General features: G+C 44.0%; 1 protein-coding gene across 1 annotated transcript; it reads right to left on the bottom strand.

Annotated features, from left to right (window-relative positions):
• Positions 1-1,665: 1,665 nt before the first annotated feature.
• On the bottom strand, positions 1,666-19,095 carry LRRC40 (leucine rich repeat containing 40). Its single transcript, XM_065673051.1, is given in 16 exon segments — positions 1,666-2,368; positions 3,163-3,348; positions 4,125-4,202; positions 5,397-5,507; positions 7,691-7,798; positions 8,689-8,797; positions 10,349-10,394; positions 12,820-12,910; positions 13,191-13,363; positions 14,954-15,096; positions 15,902-16,025; positions 16,451-16,580; positions 17,471-17,544; positions 18,049-18,230; positions 18,829-18,982; positions 18,985-19,095. Coding segments are annotated over 16 exon segments (1,911 nt in total). The 5' UTR covers positions 19,081-19,095; the 3' UTR covers positions 1,666-2,262.
• Between the last annotated feature and the right edge of the window lie 1,294 nt (positions 19,096-20,389).

Below are 20,389 nucleotides of genomic sequence, written 5' to 3'. Positions count from 1 at the left end.
ATCAGTGCAATCACTTCTCTGGTGGGTTAATTTGCACACGCCGGTTGTATCCACCCCGTCCCCCCCTCCATGTATGACACCCCCCGTAAGGTGCATATTGTGTTTCGAATGCATTTTGCAGATGCTGCTGTACATAGAACAACTACAGGGACTAAACCAATGCTGTGCAGTGTATAGCAGAGCCATTTTTCGGCTTTGGTGTACCCAACTTTTTCAGTATTTAAAGAAGTGTTTTGAATAACATTAAAAAGTCTCTTTATTGTATAAATAATAAAAATGTCACCTTATTGTAATTAAGCTTGTCATTTTTACTGCTGGAAGGGAGCTGAGTTCTCAGAGAAGGCTGTTGGGAGCGAGTTGTTTGGGGGTGACCCATCGCATGGCAGCCCTGTGCCTTCCCCCTCAGCCTCATCCACCAGCAAACCGAGTGGAGGCTGAGGGAGAGACTCTGCAATTACCAGAGCCTTGGAAATGGAGCAGCTCCCCTCGTCAGTCACAGCTGCAGGTGAGACATCAGATATGAAGAGGGGGCTGCTGCACGTGTGTGGAGCAGCTCAGCATTCACTGCTCTGTAGGTACAAATGCTGTAGGAGAGATGGGAGAACAAGAGAGGCATGAGGGTGGGAAAGCAGCTGCAGTTCCATCCCCCAAGTAACCACAGAGCATCTCCTGACATGTCTGAGCTCAAACCCACCATCATTCCTTCTGCACGCAACACTAGCGGGTATTTCTCACAGGAAACTCCTTCCTCTTCCCTCTCTGCAGCCTCCCAGCCCCTTTTGCTCTGGAGCAGGTCAGTACCTGCTGCAGGTCTCTGGCTCCAGCCATGCTGGCCTGGTCTGGTCCATCTCTACCAGCCACGGTCAGTGTAGCCATGCACAAGGTACATCAGACCCTCTCACTGAGGTGCTGTTAAACCTGAGGAGGATCAGGTCACTGTATTTTATGTTACCTCTGAACACATCCAAAACCTGGAAAGCTTAATGTTGAATGACGTTAATTCTGCTATTATAGAGAGGTTGGGTGGAGAAAGGAAAATGCTTCCATAACCTGCATTTTTCCCTTATAAACATGTACCACAGACAGCAACTCCATTCCACATCAGCCCTTCAGCCTTCATACAGCTGAAGAGAGAAGTGAGGTGTAATTCTGCTTCTAAAGCTTCACTTAAACACTTGTTCTTCATTGCACAAAAGTCAGCAGTTCGCAGTTAGAAGTAGTAGTCATCCACAGGGACAGCATTAAACAGTCTGCTGGCAGCAAAGGACAGGGCAGTACTGGGAAGACAGAGATGATGCTGCTCAAGTGTCAGCAGCAAAACAGGTACCTTGGCATCTACACCTGACATAGGGCAACACAGCCATGGGACAGGTGCCTCTTCCCCCTTGGTGAGCTCAGCCTGAGAAACAACCCCCCCCCTACAACAGCCCCTCTGGTACCTGCTGCCTCTTCCCATTCATCCGCCTGGAGCTGCCTGATGGAGAAGCAATGGATCTGCTGTCCCAGAACAAGCAGCCCTCCCACTGCCATTACTAACAGCCGTGATGCGTTACTGTCACCACTAAAGGTATTGCTTTCAGGACATGGAAGCACATTTAAAGAGAAAATGAAAGTATCTATCTGAACATTACCAGCTACACAACTTAATTACAGTATATACTCAAATTAAACCAAACCAAACAGCCACCAGGGAGTGTTTATTGGTCAGTGTAGCTACCACCATCGACCACAGTCTGCTTATGTTCAGGTATGGCACACACAGCCCACAGCACACCTCAAATATACCTTCACTGCATAGCTGCAGGGCTGAAGGCCTTTATCACATACAGATTCACCACTGAGGCAGCAACGGAGAGAGAGACTAAATACCTTGGGGGAGGTTATAAAATAGGCATACAAAAGCAAAGTGGTTACTTCTGGCTTTTGTTCAACTACTTGGATGTTGACAATTCCATTTAAAAATCAGCTTGATTGTAGAAAAAAAATTGTCACATTACTGAAGGCAGCTCGCAGTGGCATCCTTTATCACAAAAAGTGTAAACATGTGGTGTAGTACTTTAAAATGCACTCTTGAAACATGCAGCTCAAGGAGAAAAGAGTTCATAGACGGTTCCTGCTACAAATGCTTCCTGGCACAGGCAGGGTAACAGGGAATTGACAGAGGAGAAGGAAGGCAGGAAAACCCCATGGCATTTGGTCAGATAGGGCAGTGCTTCAGTTGCACTGGGATGGCCCAGGCTGGCCAGCGCCTGTGCTGGTGCATCAGGTGGGAATGCGGCTCCGCAGGTACTCCAGCACCGCGGCAGTTCCTTTGGCCAGGATGGCTGCCCGTGGCGTGCGGAAAGGATTGCCCTCCAGCAGGAGTGTCCTGGAACAACAGAGGGAAACCCAGCTACTGCTTGTACCAACACAGTCACACACTCCATATGGATCTGAAATGCTTTTGAAATTCTTAATTCCTCTTCTATAAAAATAATTTTAGTTCCTGCTTCCCTTGTTCACACTAACCCCCCTGGCAGTTTAAAGCCATTCCCCCTTGTCTTGTCCCTACAGACCCTTGTCCAAAGCCCATCTCCAGCTTTCTTGCTGGTCCCTTTAAGCACTGGGAGCCGCTATAAGGTCTCCCTTGAGACTTCTCTGAAGTCTCTCCAGTGTCCTTAAAGGGGGAAACCCCAAGGACCAGGATTGTGTTGTTCTGACAAGACAGACTGCTTACGCCTGTTATCTTTGAGGTGTATTATGCAGGGACATCCAGAGTCATGACTCTTCATATGTTATTCAGAGGCTATCATCCTGCCTCTTATACCAAGTTGTATACAGAGCTAAATGTATAGGCTGACAGTGCAGCAGCTCCCTGCCTGGCTGGTCTGTAGGTGCACCACCAGTGTGTCTCTACATAACCACCTTAGGCTCTAAGACGAGATTTGCACAGACCATCACACTCTTTCCATTGTCATTAAAATCATGACACAACTCCCCCCCTATTGAATAAACACGGAAGAAATTACACTGGTTTACAAGCGGTAAGAGAGCCCCTTTTTGTGCACTGAGACCTACACAATAATACACTGCCAATTAGTGCCTTTTCCTCTGATAACACATGCCCTGAAGAAATGGGTCAGAATCTGTTTCCTAAACCATGTCACCACCCACACAACACACCTCAGCATTTCACAGTTTCCAAGCTCTGGTGGCACCTGAAGGAGGTCATTATTCTGAAGGTCCAGTGTTCCCAGCTTGTCCATCTTCTGTAGCTGCAGAGGGTCTATGGCCCCAACCTGATTGTTAGCTAGCAGGATCGTCTCCAGCGCTGGGATGCGATATAGGACACTGGGAAATACTTTAAGTCTTCAAGAAGCAGAAGGAGGCAAAACAATGAAAGTCAGAAGTAGGGCATTAAAAATATTAGCAGCCTTTAAAATCAGACAGCATTGAAGGTTGGAACTAGATGATCTTGAGGTCCTTTCCAACCCTAACTATTCTATGATTCTATGATTCTATGAAATGGTTAAGGTTGCTCTGAAAGGAGACAGCATCCATTATCTTAGCTGGCACACAGGGAAAGAAGTCAGTGAAATGTGTGCAGTGGCAGCTCAGCACCTCTAACGGTGTCACAGGCCAACCGTGGTCACTGAGTAAGGTTGGTGTGCCTCACAGAACATGACCCAGGGGTGTACCACCATCAGGAGAACAGTCAGCTCCCTCCATCCTGCTGGGGCAGGGGCAGAGGGCTCCAGTCTAACCCAGCCCAGCCCTGTCTGGGTAGCAGCAGTGAAAGCAGATGCTCTCCAGAGCACCAGTCATCTGCTTCCTGCAGCCCATTCCCCTCCTGTTCCTCCATCCCAGGGTCCTGCTGTACTCTGGCTGCCAGAGAGCAGTCCAGTTGGGGTCTGTGGTGGGATGCACTGATCACAAGATTCTTTAATTCCTTTTTCAACCAAAAAATTTCTGTGACAGAAAGTTCCAAAACTACACTATCCATTGTGTAGAGAAGCAGATTCACTGCACCAGTTTTAACCCCACAGCCAATTGATCAAGTGCCCCCTCACATCACAGGAAAATCATATTCAATTCAGCCCACTTATTTTAGTTATTATATTAAAAAATATATAAATAGTTCTCACCTATTAAAAGAAAGATTTATTATTTGCAATCTTGTCAGTGCCTCCATTGCCTCAGGTAGAGATGTCAAGAAATTATTTCTGTGTATCAAATAAGGACAAACAATAATCACTAACTTCTACAAAGTTTTAGTTAAGGATCCACCAAGACAGAATGTGTACATTCCTCAGTGCCAACATAGGGTCTCATAAAGTGGTTAAGACCATGCCCAAGTACAGATGATTGCTAACACAAGTCAGGTTTCCGTTCTCATTCCTGTCAGTAGGAGACGCAAAGTCTATCCTCTAAATACTCCCAAGTATTTCAAAGCATCTAACAAACAGCTCCACAAAGCTGCCTGGCAAGTCTGCTCTGGGGGTTCAGAGGACAGCTGATGAAACTGCGCAGGTCCTGGTGCCAAAGTGAAGCAGCAGAATAATTCTAAACTGCTTCAAAATTCATTTACCCTGGTATCCCATTGCTGTAGCAATTTCTGGCTATGGTTACTATGGTGTTTTCCACAGCAGGAAGCCATTTGGAAGCTTCTTAAATACAAGGGGTTTGTAAGGATAAAGAAGGTCTGTCCTGAGTTTGACATCAAGAGCCATTCCAGGACAATAAAGACCACTCACTAAAAGATGCCCAAACGTAGACCTAAATTCCGAGACTTAAGACTCTCATCATAGCAGAGATGCTCCTGTCCCTTTGTCTTGGTGGCGCCTCACTCTCTCCAGGCACAGGCAGGATACATTATATTAGGCCAAAGCAAATGCCTGTCTCTGCAACTGAGCTTTGTGAAATACCAAAGGTAACAAACACCAATAAGCTAATCCTGGTGTCTGCACAAATGCAGTGAGCATTTTTCAGGAGTTAGAGAAGGTAAAATGACAGTAACTCTCTCTTGCAAACAAAGTACCCACAGCCAGCATGACAAGCTTTGTACCGTCACTGTCCTACTTCCCAGCTGCCCTCCAGGATTTCCTGGTGTGAGTTTCTTCTGTGGGGTGGTGGGGGCTGTTTTTAAATAGCAACTTCACATCTCTCAGAACTTTCTAATGACTGAAGCCAGACATTTCATCACAGCAAGGCTCAGAGCTTGTCCACTTGGGTTGTGTGGTTTTCTTTAACCAATGCCTAAATCTAGGCCACTTGATGCTTCCGATTTGCCAGGCACCCAATGCCGTGGAGGCAGTTCGGGATACGAAGAATTATTTCAGTACTGCTATAACAGATGGTTGTTTAAACAGGCATGAAAATGAGTTACCCAGAAAGGAAGTCCAACACACGTCACAAACCTGATATCCAAATGTGTCAATTTATGGAGCATGCAAAGCTCAGGGGAAATGGAGGAGATTTTATTGAAGGCCAGGCTGAGATCACAAACTGAGTCTTTCAGCTCCACAATCCTGAAACCAAATATGAGTATGTTTTTATTATGCAAGCTCAGGTTTGTATTCTATTGTCTAAGTTACTGAAAAAAACCCAAACCTTGAGGTATTCTACAACTCCAGGACACTCTGTGCTTCCTGACATTTCAGGAGCAATTCTCAGCGAAGACAATGGAACCTTCACCTGTGAAGGCTGCCTGTCCTGGAGCCTTCACTTGATGTGAAGACAGAGCTCATCTGAAGCTATCAGAACGGTAAATTTTCTCTCAGTGATAAACAGAGCAAATTTTATTACAAAAAACTACTGACTTCACTGCAGCTGAGAGGTACTGCAGAAGCCATGGCAGAGATGACCATCACTGCCATCTTCTGCCCTGGAAGTGTTTTAACCCATGTTCTTCAGCAGTCAAACAAACAAAATGAGATTGTTCTTTTAGAAGCATAGAATGGTTTGGGTTGGAAGGGACCTTAGAAAACACCTAGGTCTTTCTGTTCCACTCTTCTGCCATTACAAATCCCAGGAAACAGCATTTGCTGCTTCTTGTAAAAAGGTATTATATTCAGACGCTTTGGTGTACAGTATTTAACAGATCCAAAAGTCAGCTGCTGAATCCCTGTAACAACCTCCGCTTTAGCGCTAAACCCAGAAGATAATTAAATGAGAAAATACTCATCTCTCCCACCTGGATGCCACTGAATTCTCTGGCATCCAGCAGCTGCACACCCACACCTACCCCAGTGAACACAACAGCCTCCAGCACAGGGAAAAGTGTGGGACGCACAAGCACCACCTCACTAAATTGATTCTAGAAACTGAACTGAAAAGAGTTTTAACTGTGAGAATGAGATCGCATCTCTTCAAGTTCTATGTGCTAAAGGTTAAATGTGCAGCACACTTGTGTCCAAGAATGGAAATCAGTTCCACCCACAAATGTGTTGCTAGCCTAAAAAAAGTTTTCATGATTTTCTTGGGCTACCAGAGATGAAGTAACCTTCCTCCATAAACAAAAATGCTATTTATTCCCATTTGTGCCAAGAGAAACCTTTTCCCTGACTGTGATGACATAACAAGTGCAATAACACAGAATGCTGTGTGATGGGACACAAAACCTAACAAGAAGAAAGGCACAGAAACTGTTCAGGCATCCTTAAAAAAAACAACCAAACAAACAATTATGCTTCCTGAAGAAACTGAATTTAAATAGAACCCCAGGTACAGTACAGTTATTGCTCAGTAAGACCAATCAAACCCCACTTGCAACACTGTGTGCATTTCTGGTGTCCTCAACGTAAGAAGGACATGCAGCAGTCAGAGCAAGTCCAGAGAAGACCACAAGGATGATCAAGGGCTGGAGAACCTCCCATACCAAGACAGGCTGAAAACATTAGGGCTGTTCAGCCTGGAGAAGAGAAGCTGCGTAGACACCTCAGAGCAGCTTCCAGTGTCTGAAGGGGGCTACAAGGATTCTAGAAAGGGACTCTTCATTGGGGATTGTAGCAATAGGACAAGGGGTGATGGGTTCAAAATGAAACAAGGGAGACTGAGATGAGCTCTTAGGCAGAAGCTCTTCCCTGTGAAGGTGCTGAGGCGCTGGCACAGGGTGCCCAGAGAATCTGTGGCTGCCCCATCCCTGGCAGTGTTCAAGGCCAGGTTGGACAGAGGGGCTTGGAGCAAGCTGCTCTAGTGGCAGGTGTCCCTGTCCGTGGCAGGGGTTGGAACTAGATAAGCATTAAGGTTCCTTCCAACCCAAACCATTCTATGGCTCTATGACAAAGAAGTGGTGGATCCACACATATTATCTTCACATAGGAAAAAAACTGCTCCGTAGAGAAAACAATCCCCCAGTGTGGTTAAGCACCAGCACATTGTGAGAGGTCACATCCACCCCCCTCAATTCACCTCAATAATGCTTAGCAAAGCGAGATGAAAACCAGTATGCAATGAAAGCACCACTGAGTAGAACCAAGCTTCTTTTTACTGCCATCTTCCTGTCCATCAGTGACCCGCAGCATGCTACTCATACTAGAAACATGAGTATATTATCCAGCATCTCAATTATACTTTTGTTTGTGTGCCTGCGGGTCCACAAACAAATGCATAGCATGAAGCGTAAATACACTTGATGAGGAATACCACAGGATGCTGAGGAACAAAAGTAGGAAAGAAAGGCATGCAGAGAGAATAACCTTCACAACAGTACCTTGGAGGAACTTCACTCAGCTGGTTTTTGCTGAAGTTGACTGTGGTGACAGGATTGCTTCTGACTGCATTGAACATTTCATCAGGAATCACAGCTGCCTGTTTCTCACTGAACAATGGAAAGCATTTCGCTGAGTAACACAAACAAGTCAAATGTTTCCTGTTTATTAGCCAGACATTTTCATCTTTCAGAGGATGAATAGTAGAATAGATAAATATCTACAACCTGAAATTCTTGAAAAGCTGTTAATCAGAAAGCTACTAATCACTGTGCCATGTTATGGGGCATCTGGGTGACATATCATTTCACATTGGTGCACTGATCTGATACCATACTTAAGAAAAGTCAGTAAGAGCTGAGTTATGCCACTACCTCAACAAACCTGTGGATGCTGCATGTTGGGCCAGAAAGCATGGCAAGATTGGCATGAAACAGGCTTCCCCCTCTCAGCTAAGGAAACACCCCCAGCACAATGACAGGTAACTACTCACTGTGGGGCTCTTAAACATTTGTGGTGACCAAAGCCACACCAGCCCTTTCACCACTGAGGTCCCTGCCACGTCCAGCCTTCAGCAGCACTTTGCATTTCACTCAGCAGTTCTCAGCATATCAGGTTTTCTTCCCCCTTCCCAACCTAACAACTCACGTTGCTGGTTACATTTAAGAACTAACTGGAGAAACTCACGTACCACATGGTGTTCTGATACTTAATGGAAATTGCTAAGGAAGTTTAAAAGGTACTAAAAGCACCTGAAGGTATGAAGTGTTTCAGTGATTTAAAATTAATATTACTGTGGAATATTTGATAATACAAACAAATAATTAAAACTCTGCAATTCAAACCTGTCTATTCCTGAGCATACATATTGAAGTGAAAATTGCACAAATGCAGCAGGATTTGCACACAAGTTGATATATGTCATAAGGACTCAAAAAAAAGGAAAAAAATACAAGTGTTCTTATAACCTTAGAAATAGGCAGTATTTCAACACACATACCTGTATTCCAACAGTTTCAATGTGGTTATGGCGTGCATGTTAATCCTGGACTCACTTGGAAGTGTCATGGCTGTCACAGGAGGCTCCTCATTTGAGCTGGTTACATCATCTACAGGTAACAAACATGTACAGTCACACAGACTGCAGCCTGCAGGCAGATGTGGTGTCCTAGACAGAGAGTTTTCATGCCCCTAGTCACCTGCCACCACCCCTTTTAATTCTTCCTGTATTCCTGCTCAATTGGATATTAACTGATTCAGAATATTTCCAAGTATTTTCTAGTAAAGGTTCTCTGTAATCTCGGGTTTCTGGTTTGTTTGGTTTTTAGGAGGGGTGAGAAGGAGAGGGGTTGATGTGAATTTTAAAAGATAGGCCAGGGAGTAATGGAAATGCTACACTAGTAAAGAACTTGTGTAGGCAGCTGCCTCCATGGGGGAGGGAGCTAGAAGCAAACAGGGAATTTGGGCTAGAAATGATGATCTAGATCTACTGTCTCCAGAACAGCAAATCTGGCCACAACATTAATATTTATAAACCATCATCACACCCTCCTCTGTTACAATCACACAGAAAAGCCCCTGGTGTTGCAAGGGCTACTTGGAATATTTAAGAAATGCAGTTTAAATGTACTGGCTCTGCACACCTGAGGTGCGCCCTCACATCCTAGGGACTCACACGCGTAGTCAGGGTGAAGCGCAGCTGGAAGTCTAAACCAGTGATAAATCCAACTTCCACTAAAAGAAGTTGAACAAAACTCCTTGGAAACTGGCAGCAGTCACTAACAGGAGTCTACTAACAATTGTGCCTAACCACAACTAGTTGTCCTTTCACTAGGGAAGGTCAAAAGGGTCAAACCCAAGCTTTCTTCCCCCATTTAAACCTCTACAGAAACAGCACTCCTACTGTTTTAGCTCCAGCTTAGATGCCATAGCACACAGAATAAACTCATAAGCATTGCTGTTGAGCAGGACATCAGCTAATTTTATTACCCACAATTACATTATCTACTGTACTTCACCAGATAAGCTTCTGAGCATGTACTCTGGCATTCAATTAATTTTTGTCATGTTAATATGTCACATTTGCATGGAACCTGATGTTCTGAAGCAATTTTACATGCTGCAGTAGCCTAACTAATACTGCCATCCTCTGGCAGAGGGAGAGAAAACCCATTGAACCAAAAGGAAAATTCCCACGTACCATTTTCAATAAAGGCTGCTTGCATGAATTATCAAGGCCCTTTCTAAATTAAGAGGTTAAGCATATTTTGCCATTTAAGTGCAGCACAATCACTTCCATATGATATGACCCGTGAACTCAGTCGTTTTGCCTTATGTAAACTTGCCATCATGTTCAGAGACGAAATAAGAGAAGCTACTGGAATTCTGCATGTAAAATGCAAAAAGGAACCAGGGGAAAAAGACTAAACATTATTTTTCTAAATGATACTCCTCAACAATGAATGTCTGCCAGTCAGCATTATCTAATAAAGTAAAAGGAACAGCACAGAAATGTAAGAGCAAACTGCTGAGTAAAGAAAACTCAGAGTAATTGCAGGGTAACTGGAGAAACTTGGATTTAAACAGACACCCCCAGTAGGTTCTAATTCATTTTAATTTCTTAGATTCTCTTCAAAATGTAATGCAACAGAGCAACATACCTTGGATTTTGCTTCTCAGGTATTTCAGAAGCTCCTGGGTGCCTTTCTTCAAAATAAAGAAAAAAATAAAGTCAGGAAAGTCTTTGCCAGGCAGTGTCTATGTAGCTGTTCTGACAGTGAGTAATGACAATTCCAGTCACACATGTAGAGCCCACAGCACTGGTGACTAAAACCCACCTAATGCTTCCCACAGAAAATCCCTCTTCGCAGCAACTTTGAGCTTGCTTATTTACAAGTTTGGTTCCATACTCCAGCCTGACCTCAGGCTCCATAGTTTTAGCTCTGTGTCTGAAGCAGATAGGCAGTTCCAAGCGCAAGGAAAAATGTTCAAATGAACTTAATCTTACATTTACAAAGGTCTAGCATAATTGTGCTTTGGAGCAGACATGTAAAACTTCTCAGGGAAGCTGACTGTTCAGTGTTCTGCTAACTTTTTATGTCCAAAATGATAAATACTGGGAAAACACTGTGGCTGACATCATTTGCATAGATTTTTAACAGCTTAGCTCTCCAAAGGTTTGACTTTCAGTCCTCTCGTAACATCTTCTACTGGTCAAACACAGCTACTGGCTGCACAGTCTACTAGTAAGTAAGCATAACCTCCTCTAGCCCATTTGGTTTAGGATAAAGCTATGTTTTCCTTATGATTTTAAATGCTTTAAAACCAGGGACTGAACTAAACTGCTGAATACAAATTAACATATTCCCTTCTAGCTGACATCTGTGTTACATGCAGTAAGAGACTGGTTGATCTGAATGCAGAGGGAACAAAGAAAACGTGGAAGCTGGAAAGGAAGGAACTCTCACCTGGGATCTGATGAGATGACAGAAACAGGAGATAAAAGACTGAGAAAGAGAGACCTGAGGAGACCAGGAGTGACTGCAGACATGTACTGAGCAAGTAGAGGGAAGCCAGTATAGAAGAACCAGGAAGCTTTTAAGAAAAACCTGAAGGTCAAAGGGGAAGCTGAGTAACAGTCACATGGCTTGCACGGAGAGAAGAGTAGGTAAGACACAGCTCAACAGCCAGGTGATGGTAAGTTGTGCAAAAAGGAGAGACCAGAATTTAACAGAAACTGACTGGAAATGCACCAAGAAACAAGAATAAGTTTAGGACCAGAACAAGAAGCCTGAGAAACAGGGACTGATGAGCTGGAGCAGGGATGGACAAGAGGAGAATAGGTGCCTGCGAGACTGTTCTTACCCCTAGGCCCTGCCAATCCATAATCTCAGCATTTCCCTGCTTCTAAGTGCCTGTGGAACCGCACAAGCTTCAGCAATTACTCCTCTAAATCAAGTGTAAAAAATCTAGATAACCATTTAAAATTGCAGTTATATGAAATTACGGTGTTGGTAATGGATCAAGACAGTGCAAGTATAAAACACTGTGATGGAATCCATGTACCTCTCATTGCTACAAATCTGAAATACACACAGGAAGTTACACACATCTGTGCTCCTACATTTGAAAGACAGTAAACCCTTGGAAGCCATGGTACCAGAAGTTAAGTAACCAGGAATCCTAACTCACAATCCTTTGCACGTACATTTTAAGCCAACTTTGAACTCTGGAATCATGTATGACTTCATCCACTGAAGCCCTGCTCGTCAATTTAGTGCATACAGTGCTCAGTTAATCAGATACACGTTTTCTCTCTTCTGACAGATACTACAAAATTCCCTTTCAACAGTCTTCAGTGTTGCTTATTTTTAGAGAATCCCAAAGCTTTGTAAGCTTTTACTTTATAACACTGGTAAAACCACAGGAACATATGTAACTCCTATGAGAAGAGGGGCCTGCTGGGGAACAAAGAGGAAATTCTATAGCAGCACCAGTGCCTATGCTCCAGCCTCCCTCCTGCCCTATGTACTCGTTTCCTCATGCACATCTCACACCTTCACTCTCGGCTGGTTACCTACACAAAGAGCACAGGTCTGAGGTGCAGGTTATCCTAAACAAAAGGTAGTACATTAGATTGTCATTGCCCAAAATGCATCTGCCATCGAATACTTTGGAGATGGATTGTAGAATCTTAAATCAGGTGAGTAGGAGATGAAGAACAAACATCCACACTCCTCTAGGAAAAGCCTGATGTATAGTACTCACATAGCATTGCAAGGAACTGTGACTGCTGCAGATTAGGCAGGAGACAGCTGAACTATCCTTCTTTTCCCAGACATCCATTGTTTCATTTGCAATATATATTACAACTTCTGAGGCAAATCTGAAACAGGTCTTATGATGCAACAACCTCCTTTACTCCACAGTCCTCACAGTCTTACGCACTGCATCAGACTCCAGTGGAAACAGCACCCAAATCACAATATGCACAGACAAGAGGCGGATAAAAGTTTCAAAGGCTATGTGGAATCTGGATGTATTCTGATTGTTTCTAATGTTCTGGCTACACAACCAAGATAATGTACATAAGCAACAACACCAAACTTTATATGCTGTCTCTAGTGCTTACTTGCAGAAGGTCTCTTCGAATAGTCCTCAAAGGATTTCCTTCTAATGCCAGGAATTTCAACTGGGGAAGGTTCCCCAGTGTGTAAGGCAACCTGCAAATGGAAACATTTCAGAGCAGCCTCAAAACAATTTCTAAGAGGATTTGGCAATCGTCTGTCAGATGGCATGGTACTCTGAAGCTCAGGCTCAGGTAAAGAGATACAGAACATATAATTAATAAATTACACAACATAGAAAGGGCTCCTTCATTTTATGATCAAGTCCTTTTTTAATTACGTATCACAAAGTGCAATGCAGGAGCTACAGAATGAGCTGTCATCACATGTCATTAGCTGCGCCTCATCACAGCCACAATGCAGTTTTTAATATTACCTACTGATATCATTGTTGGAGAGGTCAAGTCGCTCCAGCTTCTGAAGCAGAGTGATTTCATCAGGAATTGATTTTATCTTGTTGTCTCTGAGTTCCAGTACAGAAAGGGAAATCAGATGCTTCAGATTCTCTGCATTTACTATTTCAATCTGATTTTCACCAGCATGCAATTCCTATGGAAACAAAGATCACCCACAATTATGTTACTCTATTAAAACTATAACTTACTGATCTCCTAAATCATGACATTGGCAAAAATATGCAGTGATGTGGAGAAAATTTAGATCTCAATTGCCTTTCATCTGCATATGAAATATCAAAGTCTCCAAAGATCCAGGCACACTAGTCTGAACTTAGCTTTTTGACACCACCCTGGAACCCCCAGCTTTGAGTTCCAAGCTAGGAATAAATTTGCTCCATCTTCAAGAACTTGACAATGCTTTTACTCAAGAAGCTTCTTAATTTCCAAGTTATTGGAAGTTGAGAGGGTAGCTCCCCTTCTCCCTATTGGAAATGTAATTGGAAATAATTTCGTTACAAAATGCTGAAAAAGCTTGGAATTTCAACTACTGAGTTCAGAGTTATGCACAACTAAAGCATGTGCACTCTGTGATTGACGTTGGCATTGGGAACAACGCAGTGGTATAGGCATTCACTTGGCCCATTCATTTTGCTGTTATTAGTTGAGTAACCAACTTCTGATGTTCTGAAACAGGCAATTTTCAATTTTAAACATACTGGGAATTAAGGCTGCAAAATATACGGAAGATCTGATTATCCTAAAAGGAGAAATAAAAAGTATACTTTCTCTGCAGTTACAAATGAAGAAAATGATTATGAACAAAGTAAATTTATCTAGAAAATGTTCCTAGAGAGAAAAAATAACTGTAGCAAGGCAACACTAGATCCAGTTTTCAGTCATTCCTCTTCTAAATATTTCTTTTCTTTCCCAAATCTGAAGAGTACTGCTGCAAATTTCTCTCCCACATGATCTCAGGATTGACCAATTGTCGTGGTTTAAACCCAACCACAAACCTCTTTTACTCACTCCCCCCCCCCTTCTTGCCCTCCCCCTGCTTCTGGAGGGACGGAGAGGAGAATCAAAAAGAATGCAACTCCCACGGGTTGAGATAAGAACAGCCCAGTAACTAAGGTATAACACAAATCACTACTGCTACCACCAACAATAATAGTGCTAAAGGAAATAACAAGAGGAAAGAATACAACACCAGCCGACCAATAACTCACCCCACTCCCCCCAGCCAAGCACCGACCGATACCTCCTCCAACCCTGCAGTCCCTCTACCCCTTCCGGGTCACTCCAAGTTACATCCTGGGCATGACGTGCTGTGGTATGGAATACCTCTTTGGCTAGTTTGGGTCAGGTGTCCTGTCTCTGCTTCCTCCCAGCCTCCCCTCCTCCCTGGCAGAGCATGAGGCTCAGAAAATCCTTGGCCAGACCAAACATTCGAGCAGCAACTGAAAACATTGGCATTATCAGCACTGTTCCAAGGCCAAAAGATCAAAACACAGCACTGTACTAGCTCCTAAGAAGGAGAAAAATGACTGCTGCTGCTCAACCCAGGACACCAATATGGACTATAAGAGTAACTGCAGATAGGGATGTATTTAACAGAGTTTTAAACATAACTTTTGATCACAGCACTTCACAAGAATTTATGTTTAAATTGTTATTTTAAGTTTACAGAAAATATAATATTTTCTGTACCAAAATACGTCATACCAACCATTTCAGACCTTACCTTCAGTAACTTGCAGGAGGGAAATTCTGGTAAGGAACGCAGTTTATTCTTTCTCAGATAAAGTTGTTCCAAAGATGCCATAGTTGCAAGTTTAGAAGGTACCGTTTCCAGGTAGTTTTTAGTACAATCCAGTTGTCTCAAGCCTACAGAAAGAAGTGTGCAGTGACAAACAGAAAAGTAACAGAACATAAAAATTGCATTGTATGGAAGCATAAATATCCTGGGGTTTAAAATAAGCAGAAGAACATTTTGCCAGACAGAATTTTGGAAGATATCAAATCAGTCAGCATCAATGTTTCTGAAACGAAGGCATCTGCTTTTCACTTATTCTTCACAGAACATTCTGGAATGCTTTCGGTGACACTGCCAAAACCTCACTGTTGTCAATAAAGGGTCTAAGCATTGCAGACCATCTCAGAAAGATCTGCAAGTCATTTCTACAGCACTTATAAAAGCTGCTCCTGTAAAGCTGCCTCAGCTATTAAAATTTGCATTTCATATCAACCACTACTCAGCTTGATATTTAACATTCAAATGTTACAAGTCAACTTTGTCACTCCAATTTATGTATTTTCCTCTCCAGTAATTTTAACTCTCTCTCATTTATGCCTTATTTTCCACTCAAACTATGCATTAGAGAAAAAAAAAAAGTCAGATTCCTTATTGCAGCCATAAGGCTAATAACCTCTAAGCAAAACTACATTAATCCTTATACTTTACACCTTTCTGATTATTCCACACCCCATTTATCAAGAAATACGAACCATAAGAGGACTCAACTTGAATATACAGTAGCTGTAGGTGACTTTTTTAAATCACTCTGAACTAATACTCTTGAGAACACAGTAACTCTTTAAGCACGTATTTCTTAAAACCTGAATAACATGCACTACATTTCTGAACACAAGTACAGAAAGGGCTGCATGGCATCTGGGGAAACTGATTTACTTTTCATGGCACTGAGGTCAGCAGGCAGGCTCTGGAGCTGGTTACAAGCCAGATTGAGTCGCACCAAGTTAACGAGCAGAGCAAAACTTGTTGGAATGTCCGTGAGATGGTTGTTGGACACATCCTGAAGATTAAAAAAAAAAAAGAGAGAAAGAGGCTAGAAATATAGTTGTTTAAAATATCCCATGAGTACGACTACTGCAAAGTTAATTACTGGCAGAACATTAAAATGAGACGGCTGACATCTTCAGGATCAACCTGGTAGGAATGTGAATAGAAGAAACAAGTCTCCTGTGACTAAGAGATCACAAAGGATTTGATTTTTCTTACAATATTTGGCAAACCAAGAGCAAAACTTGGTTTCAAACAAGGAAACAGCAAACCAACAACCCACCATGTAGTAACTGAAACTGACAACCTACGTAAGTCCTTAGAACATTCACAAAGTTCTGTTACCTTAGATATAGAGGGTTTTAATCAGCAGTAACAAAACGTGGGTAAATCAGCCCTTCTGCACAAATAAACATTTTTCAAAGAGTTGCAACTTACTAATTCCTCTAAACTGACAAGTTGGCCAAACCCATCTGGCAAGATGCTCAGCTCATTGTGGTGAAGAAGGAGGCTCTTCAAATGTGACAGCTGCAGCAGCTCTTCTGGGATACTTTTCAGTTTGTTGTGGCTAAACACAAAGGGAAAAGCAACTACTGAGTTTTCAGGAGGTAACTGGATACAGACACTCCTGTTACCTGATCCTACCATCACCGCTATCAGCAGGGTGATCTCAGGCACCCATGGCCTGTTGAAACACAAACTCTTCAGAGCCTAGAGCACAGAACATGGAGCACACCCAGCACGGGGAATTACGTGCTGGCACAGACTATTAATTCCATCCAGAGGGAGAAAGGCTTCTGCGACCCACTCCCACGCTGCAGCCTGCACTTGTACTTGCTGCTCAGGATACCATCACCTTGAAGAAAAAATCTGTCTCCTACAAATGCCACAGCCTGCCACAATGGATTAGTTTCCTGGAAGAAATTAATTCTGTTTATTTCTTCAAGAATCTCTTTTATCCTCATCTGAATTTGCTGTATCCCAGCAGGATCTTTGTTTGATGTATTTCACATACACAGAGGCAGCATACTCTCCTTCTCCTTGTGCACTAGTTTACAAAACTACTCCAGCAAACAGAAGATGATGAACTTTCCAGCATGAATGAGAAAAATACAATTCTTTACAATGTATATTTTTCATGACAAAAAGTATGTTTATACTCAAAGCTGCCAGAACAAAGCAAATGAATGCAGATACCGCTTTTCTGTGCTTATTCAAAATATCAGTTTTCACCCTCCAAGTGAGACCATGGCTTTGCATATCAGTGAAAATAACTTTAACAAACCTAAGGTTATCATTTTAGATCCAAAACTTACAATTCTCAATCTACTAATATTCTCTTGTTAAAAACCTGAAATCAGTATCTTAAAGAATACTTGATATCCTGCAATCTCTTATTCACCCTGTCAAAGTAACTGTGGAATTTCTCACATTCCAGTTTTATAACATGTAATTTACCTGACATCAAGTTTCTGAAGATTCTCTAACTGTCCTAAAGCAGAAGGCAGTGATGTCAGTTGATTATCATGCACCTGGAAAAGAAAGTTTTGAGCATACAGTTACTAATTTGTACTGTGTAGGTGTCCTTTCCCTACCCCAGAAACAAATCAAGCTAACCTAAACACAGAGTAATTTTAGAATCATAGAATAGTTAGGGTTGGAAAGGACCTCAAGATCATCTAGTTCCAACCCCCCTGCCATGGGCAGGGACACCTCACACTAAAAAAAGTGTACAGTAAAAGCTATGTGCATGCCTCAAAGCAAGTATCAACAGCAGCACTGCAACTGCCAAGTTGCAAAATTCTACTTAATAAAACACAGAGTAGATATGATCTTTCTACAGAACAGCACCCACTATCAGCGTATAAACTGATATGAGTGATCTGAAACAACCTTTTCTGTACCATGAGAATATACAAGTGCACTTCTACACATCCACTGCTGCAGGGAAATGAAAAACAAAGATCTAAGGCTCTGTTTACTCCCCCTTCTACAGGGAGAGCACAGTCCTACTGTAATGGTATCACTGTACTTACATCCAGAACAGTGAGTGCAGGCAGAAGTTTGACATCCTCTGAAAGACATTGCAGCTTGTTTGAGGCCAGTATCAGCTTGGTCAGATCTGTTTGCTCCCACCAGCGATCCGCAGCACCGAAAGAGAGATTCTGATGAGCTTCCTCTGGAGTATCCAAATTTATCCGCCACACATGCTGAGGCACTACACAGACAAACACACACGTGTCAACCGAAATCTTCAGGTGCTTACTCTCAAATTTACACCATTATAATGCTTTTCATACACACATATGGGCAACTGGGTTTCTACAGACATTTTTCCAGACCTGACAATAACAAGGTGATGCAAATCTGTCAGAAACAGCCAAAATTAAGTTCATCTGCAGACGGCAGGAAGCATTCATTGCTGTTGCTCCCTCTGTACCTTTCCTGTCCTGCCCGGATGGCACTGCCTAGCGTAAACCAAGGCACAGAAGGCACATAAGCCCGCGGGATCGCCCAGCACACAGAGCACATGATCCCACAGCTGCGGCTTTCGGAAGCGCCGAGGGCCCGGCCCAGGAGCAGCCACTCTCCCCTGGGCTCTCACCCCTCCGCAGCAGGCCCCGGACCCCCCGCAGCACCGCCGCCTGCAGTGAGACAGCAGCCCCGGCTCGGCGCGGCTGAGGTGCGGGACGGAGGGCTGGAATCGCCCGCTACAGGGAGAACAAGGAGCGGTGCGTTCCCGCCGCAAGCCGCTCCGCCGCTCCAGGCGGCAGCGGCGAGCTCCCCGCGGGACGAGCCCGGCTGCCCGCGCTCACCCTCACTGAGGTTCCGGCCCGACAGGTTCAGCTGCCCGCTCTTCCGAGCCGCCCGGATCAGACCCTGCGGCACGGCGGGGCCCGGCTCCGCCACCTCCCGCATGAACACAGAGCGGGGGTCCGCAGCCCGCGCTCTCCGCGCCGCCGCCATCCCTCGCCAGGGCCGCGCCGGCACCGCCCCAACGCCCGTGAGCAGGCGGGGCCGCGGCTCCGGCAGCCGCCCCGCGGTGTCCCGGCTCCGGGCGCCGCCATTTCCCTCCGGTAGCGCGGGTTCCGGGCACGGCACCGAAATGGTGCCGGACACGGAGCGGGGCCGGCCAGCGGGAGCTCAGCCCGTCCCGGGTCCAGAGCGCCGGCTGCCCCTAACCCCGCAGCCGGGCTGTGCCCCCGTGCGAGACCAGCGCCGCCATTTCCACACCAGGCTGGCCTCAGCGCTGCTCTGTGTGGTTTGCATCCTCCAAATCGACATGAAGTCCTGTCCCTAGCTCCTCCAACAAGTGGGATGACAGAGAAATCCCGTCCCCTCGACAGCAGTGATGTATATTGTACATCTGGTATAGTTAATGTACATACTAGGATCTTGAACATGGGTCAGCATGGCCTTCATTGACAATAAGGAGTTCATGAGTAAAACCAGGACTTGATTCTGTTTAAAAGATCAAAGGAGCACATCCAGGATGGATTATACCAAGAACGAGTTACCTGACAGCTGGGCAAAGTGACCGTTTGATTAACCAGCTTGGCAATGAAACTGACTTTTAAGGTGTCCTGAAGTGAACTGTCTTCATTATAATACTAAAAATCACACCCACAGGTCAAAAAAGACCCTGGCCCAGGTGAACACCCCGCCTCTGAGCTTATGCAGTGATTGGAAAGAGTAGCACAGCAAGTATTGTAATTATATGGCACTTTTATATCAACTTGCTGTTTTTCATTCCCCCTTTAGTCCACAGCTTGCAAACTAAATAGGAATATTAGAGTGAACAATCCTACCAATACTAGAGGTTAACAGGGACCAGTCTGCTGTTTATCCACAACTCAGAGCAGTATTTCCTGATTCCACCAGTTTCTCCTGGTGGGAAGGATGGGAAAGGACTGTCTCCGCCTCAATCACTAGCGAATTTAGCTGTGGCTCTTTTTACCTTTCACAAACACAAGGTTTGTGTTCCAAACATTTGTGTTTCAAACTAGCCTTTTTGAAAACAACTTCTACTAACAGTGCCAAACAAGTTGAAAGCAACTAGCTAAGGACTGAATATGTTAGATAAATAAGTATGTGACTCAAGAATCTGTCCTGCTAAAGGCACTAACACCTGAGGAAGGATTTTGGCATCATTGGCTTTCTACTGCTGCTCTTTAATTCCCTTTTTCTGTCTCCTCTCTCTTTCATCTGAGTATTAAAATAAAACAGCTGCAAATCCCAGAGTTTTGTATGAAGTCTTCAAGTAACCATCCCTGGCAGTGTTCAAGCCCCTGGAAGGGGCTTAGAGCAAGCTGCTGTGATGGACGGTGTCCCTGCCTGTGGCAGGGGTTGGAGCTGGATGAGCTTTAAGCTCCCTTC

Source organism: Lathamus discolor, chromosome 3 (assembly GCF_037157495.1).
Source record: "Lathamus discolor isolate bLatDis1 chromosome 3, bLatDis1.hap1, whole genome shotgun sequence".
NCBI classification, from domain to species: domain Eukaryota; kingdom Metazoa; phylum Chordata; class Aves; order Psittaciformes; family Psittacidae; genus Lathamus; species Lathamus discolor.
Note: the sequence above shows the minus strand (reverse complement) of the source record. Positions and strands in the feature narration are given on the sequence as shown.